At 40.9% G+C, this 17,584-nt stretch overlaps 1 protein-coding gene across 1 annotated transcript in view; it reads right to left on the reverse strand.

The window, feature by feature from the left end:
• Positions 1–17,584, reverse strand: part of RBM6 (RNA binding motif protein 6) — a 105,564-nt gene that overhangs the window by 84,507 nt on the left and 3,473 nt on the right. The window contains 1 exon segment of the mRNA XM_082847684.1: positions 1,598–1,706. Within this exon segment, the coding sequence (XP_082703810.1) occupies positions 1,598–1,641 (44 nt within the window). The 5' untranslated portion in view covers positions 1,642–1,706.

Here is a 17,584-nt window from a genome sequence, read left to right on the forward strand (position 1 = left end):
TTACTTACAAATAATTATCCATAAATATAAGTAAAAAGGAGAGATTTTTAAATGTTAAAGTACAAACTCACTAATCTAGACTAGGGATCTGCAAACTTTTCCCATAAAGAGTCAGACAGTAATTACATTAGGCTTTGCAGTTTCTGTCAGAACTATTCAACTCTGCCATTGCAGCATGAAAGCAACCATAGACAATCTGTAAATGAATGATCAGGGCTATGTTCCAATAAAACAAAAACAAGCTGCAGGCTGTACAGCTTGTTGTTGTTGACCACTGATCCAGACCTTAATATTGTGAAAGGAAAAACATAACCAGCATCACCACCACTGCTTTAATTTAAAGACTGCTAAGCAGAAAGTAAAGACCCCTTTATTCATGAAACTAGTTTTACTAAATATTATACGGATTTTTTTTTTTTTTTTTTTTTTGTGGTACGTGGGCCTCTCACTGCTGTGGCTTCTCCCGTTGCGGAGCACAGTCTCCGGACGCGCAGGCTCAGCGGCCATAGCTCACGGGCCCAGCCGCTTCATGGCATGTGGGATCTTCCCGGACCGGGGCACGAACCTGCGTCCCCTGCATCGGCAGGCGAACTCTCAACCACTGCGCCACAAGGGAAGCCCTATACGGATTTTTTTAAAACTTAGTTCTCTCCCTTAATTTTTCATTGGAACCCCAAGCTTCAAAATAATAAAACATCTGTTGAATTTGCACAAGAAGATCCTGCAGACTGCCAATCAAAAAGAAAATTTACTAGTAACAGAAGTTTCAATTAGAACATAAATTTTGTTTTTTGGCCACACCACGTGGCTTGTGGGATTTTAGTTCCCCCACCAGGGACTGAACCCAGGCCCTTGGCAGTGAGAGTATGGAGTCCTAACCACTGGACCGCCAGGGAACTCCCTGGAGCATAAATATTTTTTAATGTATAGCTTTAAAGGTCAGATTTCTTTGCCATATACCAACTAAAGCCATAACAATCATATTCCAATTGTAAACACAATGCAAAAGTTTTAAAATACCATCATCAGTGTTTATTATACTGGCTATAAGAAATTAACTTCCCACAATTCTAAAATATAATCCATTTACAACTGAATGGTACCACCTTCTCCACTTATCTTTGTACCTAGTAATCCTTAAAATTGAAATGTAGCTTAGAAAATTGCATCGAGTAATTTTTCTTTCTCAGAACTATTTTTGGAAGCTGAAACACAATATGTCACAGGAAAGACAGAGCTCTGGATTCTAGACATAAATTACTGAATTTAATGAAACATTTACATACATTTATGTACATTTTTTACTAGCTTTCCTTATTAATCAAATATGTATTACTTTGCTAAAAGAGACAAAAAATATTTTTAGAAATTGGGGGATTTTGTTAATGCTTTTAAAAATGCTAAAACACAAAACACTTGGCACACTGGGTATTTAGTCTCACAATCACTTTAGAAATGACTAGAAAAATTTTAAATAGTTTCTATTTTTAAAAAATCAGAGCTATTTCTAGAAAATATCCCTCCTTATGGTAGGCCAAAAATATTATATTGTATCATTAAAATACTGACATTTCAATATTCAAATTTAAAGACTTACCGAAAAGGTCCTGTTCTGTTAGCAGATCGAGAATCCCCCCACATCTCTTTCTATGTCAAGAGGGTCCAATAAGTAGATCCTTGCTACCAAACTCTGGTTATCACAGTACCTATACAAAACAAACCACAAAAAATGAGTACATTGGAACATGAAGTAAAGAATAAACCAATTTCCTCTTGTTTGGCTTATCAGGGACAACATCAGCAGGTATACTTTTGGAAGTCACTTTTAAACATTTACATGCTAATTTATAGCAAGAAAAATACACTTTAAATTTAAAATGTGCACTCTAGGGCACCATCAACTTCTCAATGTACTAAGAATGCTTCATAATGTATTTACTAATTTTTCTGGCACCCATTCTATCTTCCTTTTCGGAAATAGCACCTTAGCATAAACACCACTTCCAGTCTGTGCGGCTGATCCTACTCTATTCAGCCTGGCCAATCAGAATAGTCTATTACTGGGACTTCCCTGGCTGCCCAGTGGTTAAGACTCCAAGCTTCCAATGCAGGGGGCACAAGTTCAATCCCTGGTGGGGGAACTAAGATCCCACATGCCAAGCAGAGCAGCCAAAAAATAAATAAAAATTAAAAAAAAAAAAAAGCAAGAATAGTCTATTACCTCACCACAGTGATTGCTTTGAAGATGGGCATGTAACCTAAGGCTGAGAAGTCATCACAGGACCTGTGCTCCAGCTACTAAAAAAGTGGCAAACTTTTTTTTTTTTTTTGGCCATACCACGAGGCCTGTGGGAGCCTAGTTCCCCGACTGAACCTGGGCCCAGGCAGTGAAAGAGCCAAGTCCTAACCACTGGACCACCAGGGAATTCCCAAAAAGAGGCAAACTTTTATGACCTTGGATTTGGCAATGGTTTCTTACTATGACAACAAAAGAAAAAATAAAGTAGACTTCATCAAAATTGAAAACTTTTGTGAATCCAAGTACACTATCAAGAGAGTGAAAACACAACCCACATGTCAGCGAAACAGCAGACTATGAAATTCCAAAGCCTCATTCCTCAACAGAAACATCAAAAAACAAGCAGTCTGAACCAACTTTGTTGTAGCTTTAGAAAACAGTCAAAGCTTTACAACAACCAACTGAACACTCAGTCAAGAAAAAGTCATCCTCGGGACTTCCCTGGTGGTCCAGTGGTTAAGATCCGGCGCTCCCAATGCAGGGGGCCTGGGTTCGATCCCTGGTCAGCGGCACTAGATGCCGAATGCCGCAACAAAGATCCCACGTGCCATAATAAAGATCCCACGAGCCGCAACTAAGACCAGGCGCAGACAAATAAATAAATATTTTTTAAAAAGAATAAAAAATGAAAAAGTCATCTTCAAAATAATAGGAAAGTTTTTTGGTGTTTTTACTGATCCTTGCCCCACCCCCACCCCAGCATGGCAGTGGTTCTTGTCTTGAAGGCAGCCCAGTTTTCAGCTCCCTCCCTAAACCCAAGGGAAACCTGATTTGTAAATTATTGTGTACATCTGTTCTAATCTGTATGGGGGCTATCTGAAGGACTGATGCAAGGTACTTGCCTCTGTTTTACCTAACTCAGAACTCTGGGGGGAAAAGCGCAGGCACTGCTAATAAAAGCTGCAAAGCAGACTACAGACTCACAGATATGGAGAGGTTGGGGTGAAAACACTTTGGGGAGTTAGGACATTCCAAGGCACCATGTATATGAGAAAATTTAGAACACCACAAGCATACCCAGACACATGATCAGACAAAACCTGAGAAGACTCTAAGCTTTCACCTCAGGCTGATCTCTAGGTTCAGAGCAAGCCTAGCTAAGTGTTGAAGGAATGGCTCCAGCACAGAACCAATCTGCAAAAACAAAGAGAGGTGGGTTTATCTTTCTCTTATTTTTGTTGGTGTGTTTTTTGTCCATTTTTGTTTTATCTGTTTGAGCTCCTAGAATTCAAGGAAATCTTGGTTAACACATTAGATGAACAAAGGCTAAGAGAACAGGTGTCAGTGATCACACCTAAGGAATACAGCCTTTGCAAAAGTGGTACAGGAAAAGAATTCTATATCTAGCAAAACTCTCCTTCAAAAATGAGAAAGAGGGACTTCCCTGGTGGTCCAGTGGTTAAGCCTCTGTGTTTCCACTGCAGGGGGCACGGGTTCAATCCCTGGTCAGGGAACTAAGGTCCCGCATGCCACTTGGCGTGGAAAAAAAAAAAAAGAGTAAGAAATTAATACATTTCCTGATAAGCAAAAGCTGAAGGAATCTGTTACCAGTAGATGGGCCCTGCAAGAAATGAAAGAAAGTCAAAAGTAACTTGAAGCCATATGAAGAAGTAAAGCTTCAGTAAAGATTTAAAAAGCAAGAGCAATTATAAAAGCTAGTATTATTGTGACTTCAATTTTTAACTCCAGTTTTTACTTTCTACATGATTTAAAAGACAAACGCATAAAAAACAATTATTAACCTAGGTTAATGGGACACAATTTATAAAGACGTTATCTGTGACATCAGTAACAGAGGGAAGGGGGACTTCCCTGGTGGTGCAGTGGTTAAGAATCTGCCTGCCAATGCAGGGGTGACGGGTTCGAGCCTGGTCCGGGAAGATCCCACATGCCGCGGAGCAACTAAGCCCGTGCGCCACAACTACTGAGCCCACGCACCTAGAGCCTGCACTGCGCAACAAGAGAAGCCACCACAATAAGAAGGCTGCTCACCGCAACCAAGAGTAGTCCCCACTCGCTGCAACTACAGAAAGCCCACGTGCAGCAACGAAGACCCAACGCAGCCAAAAATAAATAAATAAATGAAAAAATTTATTTAAAAAAATTATTAATCTAGGTTAATGGGACACAATTTTTAAAGATGTTATCTGTGACATCAATAACAGAGGGAAGGGGGACTTCACTGGTGGTGCAGTGGTTAAGAATCCACCTGCCAGTGCAGGGGACAAGGGTTCGAGCCCTGGTCCGGGAAGATCCCACATGCCGCGGAGCAACTGACCCCGTGCACCACAGCTACTGACCCTGCACTCTGGAGCCCGCGAGCCACAACTATTGAAGCCCATGCGCCTGGAGACCGTGCTCCACAGCAAGAGAGGCCACCGCAGTGAGAGGCCTGCGCACCGCAACGAGGAGTAGCCCCCGCTCACTGCAACTAGAGAAAGCCCGCGTGCAGCAACAAAGACCCAATGCAGCCAAACATACATACATACATACATACATAAATAGAAGCAATGGGATAATATATTAAAAAACAAAAAGACAGAGGGAAGGAAAGGAACAGTATAGAAGCAGTTTTTCTATGCTATTGAACTTAAGTTGGTATAAATTCAAATTAAATTGTTATAACTATACGATGTTAAATGTAATTCCCATGGTAACCACAAAGAAAATATCTTTAGAATATACACATAAGAAAATGAGAAGGCAATCAAAACATTTCACTATAAAAAAATCAACTAAACACTAAATAAGGTAATAATGGAAGAAATGAAGGGAAAAAAGCTATAAGGAATATAGATTACAAATAGCAAAATGGCAGAAGTTCCTCCTTATTAGTAATCACTTTAAATGTAAACAGTTTAAAATCTTCTTCTCAAAAGACAAGATTGGCATAATAGATTAAAAAACATAATCCAACTATACGCTGTCTACAACAGACTCGCTGTAGATCCAAAGACACAAATAGGTTGAAAGGGAAAAGACAGAAAAAAATATTCCATGCAAATAGTAACCAAATGAGATCTGTGGTGGCTATACTAGTATCAGACAAAACAGACTTTAAATCAAAAAAGGTACAAAAGACAAAGGACATTATATATTAATTTAAAGGTTAAAAAAACACAAGAAGATAAATCATAAACATTACACACCTAATAACAGACCCTCAAAATATATGAAGCAAAAACTGAAAGAAACTGAAGGGAGAAGTAGACAGTTCTATAACAGTTGGAAACTTCAAACCTCACTTTGAATAATGAATTGATCAACCAGACAGTATATAAGTAAGAAAACAGAGAACTTAGCACAATAAACCAAACACATCTAATTGACACAGAACACTCCACCCAACAACAGTAGAATCACATCTTGTCAAGTGCACATGGGATATTCTTCAGGATGGACCATTTGCTGGGCCACAAACAAGCCTCAACAGATTTTATAAGATAAATAACCGTACAAAGTATCCTCTCTAACCCAAACAGGATAAAGTTAGACATCAATAACATAAGGAAAAATTCTACAGTTTTCCATAGTTTTCCTTCTACATAAACTAGAATTCACAAAATTTTAAATGCATATTACTTCTGACTTTCTAGTTCCTCTTCTAGGAATTCATTCTCTAGAAACTTACAATGTGAGGTGACATGTTTACAAAGGTACATAGTGCAGCACTGTTTGTAATAGCAAAAGATTATAAAATCTATATTACATCAACAGAATATATTTGTACTACTGAAATACTATGCAACTCTCAAAAAATGAAATAGCTATGTTAATTTATATAGGATAAACTATTACATATTAAGTTTAAAAATATGTGCAAAATATTATTTGTAATATGGTATCATCTGTGCAAAATAGAAAAGAACACATACCACAAAGTTAGGGGACTCACATTTCCTGATTCTAAAACTTAACTACAAGCAACCTAAATGTCCATTGACACATGAATGGATAAAGAAGATGTAGTATATACATATACAATGGAATATTACTCAGCTATAAAAAAGAACAAAATAATGCCATTTGCGGCAACATTTAGATTATCATTCTAAGTAAGCCAGAAAGAGAAAGACAAATATCATATGATATCGCTACTATGTGGAATCTTAAAAAAATGATATAAATGATATAAATGAACTTATTTACAAAACAGAAAGCGACTCACAGACATAGAAAACAAACTTGTTGTTACCAATGGGGAAGGGGGGATGCAGGGAGGGATAAATTGGGAGGTTGGGATTAACATATACACAATACTATATATAAAATAGATGACCAACAAGGACCTACTGCATAGCACAGGGAACTATACTCGGTATTTTTTAATAACCTATAAGGGAAAAGAATCTGAAAAGGAATATGTGTGTGTGTGTGTGTGTGTGTGTGTGTGTGTGTGTGTGTGTGTGTATACGAAAAAACTGAATCACTGTGCTGTATACCTGAAATGAACACGATATCGCAAATCAACTATACTTCAATTAAAAAAAAAGAAAACAAAGCTACAGTTATCGAGACAGTGTGGCACTGACATAAGGATAAACAAAGATCAATAAAACAGAATTGAGAGTCCAGAAATAAACCCTCACATTTAGGATCAAGTGTATTAGACAAGAGTTCTAAGACAATTCAATGAAGAAAGAACAGTCTTTTCAACAAATGGTACTGGGACAAGTGGATGTCCCCATGCAGAAGCATAAAGTTGAACCCCTACTTCATGTCATGTATAAAAATTAATACAAATGGATCAAAGACCTAAATGTTTTAAGAGGTAAAACTATAAAATTCTTAGAACAGGCATAAATCTTCATGACCTTAGATTAAGAAATGGCTTTTTGGATAAGATGAATACCAAAAGCACAAGCAACAAAAGGAAAAATAAAATAGATCAATTGGATATCATCAAAATTTTAAATTTTGTGCTTTAAAGGACACCATCAAGAAAGTGAAGACAGCCCACAGAATGGGAGAAAACTTGTGTAAATCATATTTGATAAGGGACCTGTATCTAGAATACATAAAGAACTATTTTATAACTCAGTAGCAAAATAACCCAATTTTTAAAATGGGCAAAGGCTATGAATAGACATTTCTCCAAAGATGATACTTTTAAAAGGCCAATAAGCACAAGAAAAATGCTCAACATTACCCATAAGGGAAATGCACATCAAAACCATAATAAGGGGGTTCCCTGGTGGTCCAGTGGTTAGGACTCAGCACTTTCAATGCCGTGGCCCAGGTTCAATCCCTGGTCGGGGAACTAAGATCCCATAAGCCAAAAAACAAAACAAAACAAAACAAACAAAAAAACCACAGTAAGATACCACTTCATATCCACTAGGGTGTCTCTAATAAAAAGATAAGTTGACAAGAATCTGGAGAAATTAGAACCCTCATATACTACTGGTGTGAATGGGGCCAAAGATATGTACAAACATCTAGTGGTTCCCTCCAAAATTTTCCTCAGAATAGCTGGAATTCTTCGGACAGTTTAATCCAGCAAAGCAAATGATTACAGGTCTTGGGGCTGAAATGATGTTAAACTATCCTTAAACTTTAAATGGGTAAAAACTCTTGAGTTGGGCTTCCCTGGTGGCGCAGTGGTTGAGAGTCCGCCTGCCGATGCAGGGGACATGGGTTCGTGACCCGGTCCGGGAAGATCCCACATGCCGCGGAGCGGCTGGGCCCGTGAGCCATGGCCGCTGAGCCTGCGTGTCCAGAGCCTGTGCTCCGCAACGGGAGAGGCCACAACAGTGAGAGGCCCACATACCGCAAAAAAAACAAACAAAAAACCAAACAAAAACTCTTGAGTTACTGGCATGGAGCCAGGGCTACTTTTGGTAAACAGAACTGGCACTGCGGGATGAACTGAATGCCAGGTTAAGGCTTTAAATTCTGAAGCTCATCAGAACCCAGCAGGGATACTGGTTGATATACACAGCAAGACAGGAGCCAAGAAAGTCAGAATCCACTAAGGAATGTATAACAAGTCACCTGCCATACCACCTAACTCTGAAAATAAGTGGCACTATAACACTAATTACACAACTGTACCTGGCGGTGAACATGCAAGTGGGAACGGAAGGCCTGCCACCTCAAATGCCCAGATCCCACCCCTAACAGATGCAACATAGCAATGAGTAAGAGGGCCCCTGTGGTAAGGCTGAGATGTAAGTCCAGGTGAAGCTGCTGCAGGTGTAGATCTTGGTGGTAGTAGTAAATAGTCAAATGAGAGGCTTTTGTTTGTTTGTTTTTATTGTAGTATAATTGCTTTACAATGTTGTGTTAGTTTCTGCTGTACAGTGAAGTGAATCAGCTATATGTATACATATATCCCCTCCCTCTTGGACCTTCCTACCCCCTCATCCCACCCATCTAGCTCATCACAGAGCACTGAGCTGAGCTCCCTGTGCTATACAGCAGGTTCCCACTAGCTATCTATTTTACATATGGTAGTGTATTTATGTCAAACCTAATCTCCCAATTCATTCCACCCTCCCCTTCCCCCCCACGTCCACACATCAGTTCTCTACATCTGAGTTTCTATTCCTGCCCTGCAAACAGGTTCATCTGTACCATTTTTCTACATTTCACACATATGCGTTAATATAAGATATTTGTTTTCCTTTGACTTACTGCACTCTGTATGACACTCAAATGAGAGTTCTGAATGCTGAATTGAAAAGTAATTTCACGTGAATACTGGTTGAACAGGAGTCATTTAATCCTGAGAGATGGCAAGCATCACATTAAACCATGGATTGAACTCCTAGTGATGCCCTTCTCATCAATTCCTTTAATTTTCAGCTTTACAATTATACTCCCCCAGAAGATAAAGACTGGTTTCCTGGAAACCAACCAGTGGGTATGGGAATAAAGCCTCCCCATTGTATAGGGTCAGCAGCCTTTAAGGTTAGAATGATGATGTTAGCTGATTGTTTCTAAGCCTCCTCTGCCTTTGACTCTTGATTAATAAAAACATTATTGGCGGGACTTCCCTGGTGGCGCAGTGGCTAAGAATCCTCCTGCCAATGCTAGGGGACACAGGTTCAAGCCCTGCTCCGGGAAGATCCCACATGCCGCGGAGCAACTAAGCCCGTGCGCCACAACTACTGAGCCTACACTCCAGAGCCTGCGAGCCACAACTATTGAGCCCACGTGCCACAACTACTGAAGCCCGCATGCCTAGAGCCCATGCTCCGCAACAAGACAAGCCACCGCAATGAAAAACCCACCTGTCGCAACGAAGAGTAGCCCCCGCTCGCCGCAACTAGAGAAAGCCCGCGCGCAGCAATGACGACACAACACAGACAAAAATAAATTAAATTAATTAATTAAAAAAAATTCTCGGCAAATCCTTTCACTTTGGTCCATTCTGCACATGTCCAAGAAATTTACCTCCAGCAAAATAAAACCAATACCCAGGGCCACCCCTCTTACTCATGACTTCAGTTCCAAAAGCCAACAAAGCAGAACCAGGGGTACTATTCCGTTAGTTTTAGCTGTGGTATATAGCAGCCTGTTCCTGCTTTAAACATTCTAATTTTTTCCAAAGTAAATGCTTTGAGCCAAACAGGACACTCAGCTAAGAGGATCAAGGGGGCACCAACAGGCAAGGACTGGTGTGAGCACCTACCCAACTATGATCCAACTATGAGTTTTTAAACAGCAGTAATTTTAATATGCACTATTGGACCTAGAATTAGTGACTGCTGGAAGCACCATTGCTCCCCCAACCCCTGCAAATTCCCATTAAAAAAATTTAAGTGTATTCATTTCAATTACACTTAAAAAGATTTGTCCTCGGGACTTCCCTGGTGGCACAGTGGTTAAGAATCCACCTGCCAATGCAGGGGAACCAGGTTCGATGCCTGGTCTGGTAAGATCCCACATGCCACGGAGCAACTAAGCCCGTGCACCACAACTCCTGAGCCTGTGCTCTAGAGCCCGCAAGCCACAACTACTGAAGCCCACGTGCCCTGGAGACTGTGTTCAGCAACAAGAGAAACCACCGCAATGAGAAGCACATGCACCACAGTTAAGAGCAGCCTCCGCTCACTGCAACTAGAGAAAGCCCGTGAGCAGCAATGAAGACCCAACACAGGCAAAAATAAATAAATAAAATAAAATAAATTAAAAAAAAAAGATTCCTCCTCAAATGTAATAGCGATTTTTCAGGCTTCCTTGCCAGAATCATATCCTAAATCCCCATTGATGGCATTTGCTTTGCCTACTATCATACCACATTAAAAGTGGATCTACATAAATGCAGAAGCTAAAACTATAACGTTTCTAAAAGAAAACACAGGGAATTCCCTGGCGGTCCAGTGGTTAAGACTTTACGCTTTCACTGCGGTGGTCCGGGTTCAATCCCTGGTCAGGGAACTAAGATGCCACAAGCCAAGAGGCATAGCAAAAAAATAAAACACAGGAAAAATATTTTTGAGCTTGGTATCAGCAAAGACTTTTGTCAAGGACCTAGAAAGCATTAGCCATAAAGAAAAATATTAAAATCAAAATCTGTTCTTCAAAAGACACTGTTAGGCTTCCCTGGTGGCGCAGTGGTTGAGAGCCCGCCTGCCGATGCGGGGGACGCGGGTTCGTGCCCCGGTCCGGGAGGATCCCGCATGCGGCGGAGCGGCTGGGCCCGTGGGCCATGGCTGCTGAGCCTGCGCGTCCGGAGCCTGTGCTCCGCAGCGGGAGAGGGAATAGGTAAACTACAGAACAGCAAGTAAATATTTGTGACACATGTCTGACAAATGCTCCCTATTATTAGTCAGAAGGAAAAGATTAAAACCACAATGAGATACCAATACACACTCACTAGAATTGCTAAAATTAAAAAGATTCACAAAATCAGATACACAAAGATTTCCAGCAATCAGAACTCATACACTACTCGAAAGAATGCAAAATTGTAGGGCTTCACTGGTGGCGCAGTGGTTGAGAATCCGCCTGCCAATGCAGGGGACACAGGTTCAAGCCCTGGCCTGGGAAGATCCCACATGCCGCGGAGCAACTAAGCCCATGTGCCACCACTACTGAGCCTGCGCTCTAGAGCCCGTGAGCCACAACTACTGAGCCCGCGTGCCACAACTACTGAGTCTGCGCTCTAGAACCCGCAAGCCACAACTACTGAAGTCTGTGCACCTAGAGTCTGTGCTCCGCAACAAGAGAAGCCGCCCGGGCATGGCAAGGAAGAGTAGCCCCCTCTCACTGCAACTAGAGAAAGCCCCGCGTGCAGCAATGAAGACCCAATGCAGTCAAAAATAAAATAAGATAAATAAATCAAAAAAAAAAAGTTCACACACACACACACACACAAAGAATGCAAAATTGTACAATCACTTTAGAAACTGGCCTGAGGAACACTACCCTATGACCCAGCAATTCCACTTCTAAAGTATTTGCCTAAGATAAATGAAAATAAAAGACCTCTACAAAAATGTTCACAACAGCTTTATTCATAATAGCTTTAAAAAAAAATGGAAACAACCCAAATATCCTTCAATGTGGGATGAGATATAAACATTATTTGGTGTCCTAAAGGGTATCCTCCCTGGCACAGTGTACTTCAGTTAGATTGCAAATGCAAAGGTGACTTTTTGGTAAAGTGGGAGAAGGGTTAGTAAGAAAGAGGAAGTGGAAAAGGAGAATCAACAAGAGCCATTTTTTAAAAATAATTTAAGTTTACCACTTTAACCATCTTTAAGTATACAGTTACAAGGGATTAAGTACATCCACAGTGTTTTGCAAATAACATCCCCATCCACCCACAAAACTTTTTTCATCTTGCAAAACAGAAACTCTGTACCCACTAAACAGTACTCCCCACTCCCCTCTTAACCTAGTCCTTGGCAACCACCGTTCCACTTTGTCTTTATGATTTTGACTACTCTAAGTACCTCAATACTAGTGGAATCATACAATATTTGTTCTTTCTGGCTTATTTCATTTACCATAATGTCTTCAAGGTTCATACATATTCCAACAGCTATCAGAATTTCATGTCTTTTTAAGGCTGAATAATATTCTATTGTGTGTATATTTTATCTATTCATCCACTTATGGACACTTGGTTACTCCCATCATTTGGATAATGTGAATAATGAACAAGGGTATACAAATATCTCTTTGAGATCAGTTCTTTTGGATATATATACCCAGAAGTAGAATTGCTGGATCATATGGTAATTCTATTTTTAATTTTTTGAGGAACCACCATACTGTTTTCCACAGCAGCTACACCATTTTACATTCCCACAAATAGTGTACAATGGTTTTGTTATGAACTGAACTGTGCCCCCTCCAATACATATGCTGAGGCCCTAACTCCCAATGTGACTGTATTTGGAAATAGGGCCTTTGAAGAAGTAATTAAGGTTGAAAGAGGCCATAAGGGCGGGGCCCCAATCCAACAGGACTGGCATCAGTGGAAGAGACACCAGGAATGCATGCACAGGGAAAAGGCCATGTGAGGACATGGACAGAAGATGGCCTTCTGCAAGCCAAGGAGAGAGGCCTCATCAAAACCCAAAACTGCTGACACCTTGATCTTAGACTTCAGCCTCCAAACTGTGAGAAAATAATTTTCTGTTGTTTAAGCCACCTAGTCTGCAGTATTCTGCTATGGCAGCCCTAGCAGAATACAAGTTCCAATTTATCCACATCCTCACCGACACTTGTTATACTGTTTTTGTTTTGTTTTGTTTTTTAATAACAGCCTTCCTAATGGGTATGAAGTGGTATCTTATTGTGGTTTTGATTTGCATTTCCCTAATCAATAATGATGCTGAGAATCTTTTCATGTGCTTATTGGCCATCTGTATATCCTTTTTGGGAGAAATGTCTATTCAAGTCCTTTGCCCTTTTATTTTTTTTTTTTGGCAGTACGCGGGCCTCTCACCGCTGCGGAGCACAGGCTCTGGACGCGCAGGCCCAGCAGCCATGGCTCACGGGCCCAGCCGCTCCGCGGCATGCGGGATCCTCCCGGACCAGGGCACGAACCCGCGTCCCCTGCATCGGCAGGTGGACTCTCAACCACTGCGCCACCAGGGAAGCCCCCTTTGCCCATTTTTTGATTCAGGTTTTTTGTTGTTGTTGTTGAGTTTAGAAGTTTTCTATATATTCTGGATATTAATCCCTTGTCAGACGTGTGATTTGAAAATATTTTCTCCCATTTTGTGAGTTGCCTTTTTACTCTGTTCATAGTGTTCACTGACCACAGAAGTTTTTAATTTTGATGAAGTCCAATTTGTCTATTTTTCCTTTTGTTGACTGTGCCCTTGGTGTCATATCCTCTAAACGATCATTGCCAAACCCAACGCATAAAGCTTTCCCCCTATGTTTTCTTCTAAGAGTTTTCATTCTTACACCCAGGAGCAAGATTCATTCTTTTTTTGTTTGTTTTAATATTTATTTAAGCTGCACCAGGTCTTAGTTGCAGCATGTGGCATCTTTCAGTTGTGGCACACAGACTCCTTAGTTGCGGCAGGCATGCAAGGATCAAATCTGGGCCCCCCACATTGGGAGCGTGGAGTCTTACCCAGTGGACCACCAGAGAAGTCCCCAGATCATTCTTAAGAAAAGTATTTATGGAAGGCAAGTTCTGCATATTGATTCCTTTAAAAATATACATGGCCATAGTCTCTCTGGGATGTTTTTGTGTACCCATTAATTAAAGACTGTAGTCTGAAGAACGTACCCTTACCTTGCTCCATCACTTAACTCATTTTTTGACCTATATTACCACTCTGCTGACTACTTCCTTTTTGTTTGTAAACATACTCAAGTCTCCCTCATGCAAAACACACACCCACACACCCAATACAAAACCTTTAAATATTAGTTCAATATATAAATGAACGTCCACCAAATACTGCTAATCCCCTAGCCTCTATTCTGTTCCCCAGCATGGTTCTTGATGCCGTCTCTTGGTGCTATAGACTAAACTGAATGTGTTACCTCAAAATTCATGTGTTGAAGTCCTAATCTCCAATGTGACGGTATTTGAAGATGGGGCCTTTAGGAGGTAATTAGGTCATGAGGGTAGAGCCCTTAGGAATGGGGTTGATGCTCTTATAAGAAGGGACAAAAGAGGACTTCTCTGGTGGTGCAGTGGTTAAGAATCCACCTGCCAACGCAGGGGACACGCGTTCGAGCCCTGGTCGATTCCACACGCTGCAGAGCAACTAGGCCCGTGCGCCACAACTCCTGAGCCTGCGCTCTAGAGCCCGCAAGCCACAACTACTAAAGCCTGCACGCCTAGGGTTTGTGCTCCGCAACAAGAGAAGCCACTGAAATGAGAAGCCCATGCACCGCAACAAAGAGTAGCTCCCACTTGCTGCAACTAGAGAAAAGCCCACACGCAGCAACGAAGACCCAAAACAGCCAAAAATAAATAAATAATTTTATTTTTTTTAAAAAGGGACAAAAGAGAGATGCTCTCTCTCTCTCCCTGCCATGTGAGCATACAGCGGGAAGGCAGCTGTCTGCAAATCAAGAGGATCTCACCAGGAACCATACTGTCTGGCACCTTAATCTTAAACTTCCCCGCCGGCACTTCCCTGGTGGCTCAGTGGTTAAGAATCCACCCACCAATGCAGGGGACACGGGAAAGAGCCCCGGTCCAGAAAGATCCCACATGCCACGGAGCAACTAAGCCCATGCGCCACAACTACTGAGTCTGCGATCTAGAGTCTGCAAGCCACAACTACTGAAGCCCTCACGCCTAAAGCCCACGCTCCACAACAAGAGAAGCCACCACAAATAAGAAGCCCATGCACATCAACAAAGAGTAACCCCCACTCGCCACAACTAGAGAAAGCCCACGCACAGCAACGAAGACCCAACGCAGCCAAAAAAAAAAAAACAACAAAAAAAACTTCCCTGGCTCCAGAACTATGAGAAATTTGTATTGTTTAAGTCACCCAGTCTAGGGTATTTTGTTAGAGCAGCCCAAGCTAAGACACTGGGCAATCTTACCCATTCCCAATTTAACCACTATCTCTACCATCTCTATGATGATAATTTCCACATCTCCATCCCCAGCTTAGACTTCTGTATAAAGTCCAAATGCCTGCCAGAAATGGCCACTTAGCTATCCCATAGGAATCTCAAGCTCATGTACAAATAAGACTTTACTACTATAGGGAGACATTTAAATACTTCATTAGAGCTGCTTTTTCTTGTGAATAGAAATTTCCCAGATTTTAAATATTATATCCTGGTCCCTTACACCAGCAAATTACAGTCAGGTTCCTAGTTTAAAAGTGAGTTTTATAAGAAAGCACAGTGTGGTGGAGAAGGGACAAGAGTGCAGTCTCTGGACATACTCTGCTGGGGTTCACAGTTAGATTGCCTGGAGGCAAATCTTGGCTCTGCACAATGTAGCTCCTTAAGCAAGTTATTTAACTTAATGCCTCAGTTTACTTCTCTCTAAAAATCAGGATAAAGATGTCTACTTCATAGTTATCAGGATAAAATGACAATGTAAATTCACTAGAACGGTGCCTCATAAATAAATGCTCAGTAAATGTTATTACTCTTTTTAACAGTTTATTTCAAAAATCATTGGGATTTGGAATGTTCCCATTGATGCAGTCTGGTTTGGCTAAATGATTGACATTAAAGTTTGATTTGCCAATTAAATTAAATGGCAGACATTTTCCATAAATTAAATCTGCAGTTCCAAGGTTTTGTCAACTACATATTTAAAGCATATATGCAGCATATATATTATACCAGAAAATACATCCTTTGCAGCCATTTATGACAGAAGTGTTAAGATGCCAACATAGAAATGTACAAGGTGGTAAAAAAGTTTTTCGAAATTTTAGGGGTTAAAATTTTTTTTAATCCTTTTAGGTGGTTCAAGAGTAAAAGGGTTTCAAGACCATTGGCCTAGTGAATATGTTTTAGAGTCAGACTGCCTGAGTTTGAATCAAAACTCCAGCTTCTGGTAATTCCCTGGTGGTCCAGTGGTTAGGACTCCAAGCTTCCACTGCACGGGGCATGGGTTCCATCCCCGGTTGGGGAACTAAGATCCCGCATGCCACGCAGCATGGCCAAGAGAAAAGAAAAAAAAAAAAAGGAAGACAAAACTTTAGCTTTCTTTCTTTTTTTTTTTAATTTATTTTTGGCTGCATTGGGTCTTCATTGCTACGCACGGGCTTTCTCTAGTTGTGGTGTGTGGGGGCTACTCTTTGTTGCAGCGCGCAGGTTTCTCATTGCGGTGGCTTCTCTTGTGGCAGAGTGCAGGCTCTAGGCACACGAGCTTCAGTAGTTGTGGCTTGAGGGCTCTAGAGCGCAGGCTCAGTAGTTGTGGTGCATGGGCTTAGGTGCTCCACAGCATGTGGGATCTTCCCAGACCAGGGCTCGAACCCGTGTCCCTTGCATTGGCAGGAGGATTCTTAAGCACTGCACCACCAGGGAAGCCCAAAACTTTAGCTTTCTATGTACCCTTGGTAAGTTATATTTAACTTCTATATGCCTCAAAGCTCTCCTCCTACACAAGGGGAATAATAATGGTACCTACCTCATATGATTACTGTAAGGAGTAAATGAGATCATGCATTAGAAGCAATTGCATTGATAGCAACATTATTCATGACAGCCAAAAACTGAAAAGAATCCAAATGTCAATCCACAGGTAGATGGATAAAACAAATGTGATATACTCGTAAAAAGGAATGCAACATGGATAAATCTCAAAAAAGATTACAAGTGAAAGAAGCCAGACATTCCAATTATATGAAATTTCTAGAAAACATAAAACTACAGAGGCAGAAAGCAGATCAGTGGATGCTAGGACTTGCAGTTAAGAGTGGGAAGTGTAGATTAACAACAAACAGGAACTAGGGAATGTTTTGAGGTGTTGGAAATATTCTAAATCTGAATAGTGGTGATGACTGCATCAAACTGAACTGTTACAGTAAGTGAATTTTATGATATGTAAATTATGCCTCCAAAAAAAAGTTTTGAAAAATTTTAAAGCAACAATGTATTAAATATTATTACTACTGCTACTATGGTCAGGTGTTTAAAATGACAATAACATTAAGCTGGAAAGGACCTTTCTGAGTATGTCTATTCCTACTCTCTGAAACAAGAGTAATAAAGGCAGGCACAGCTGAGTACTGACTCTGCCACAGTTGCGCATTTTACATGGGTTCTCTCACTTAATCATCACAGGTCCTCCATGGGGTAAGTTCTGTTACAATCCCCACTTTACAGACTATGAAACTGAGGCTCAAATAGGTTGAGAGACTTGCCCCAAAACAATAT

This window comes from Leucopleurus acutus, assembly GCF_964270905.1.
Source record: "Leucopleurus acutus genome assembly, chromosome: 10".
NCBI lineage: Eukaryota > Metazoa > Chordata > Mammalia > Artiodactyla > Delphinidae > Leucopleurus > Leucopleurus acutus.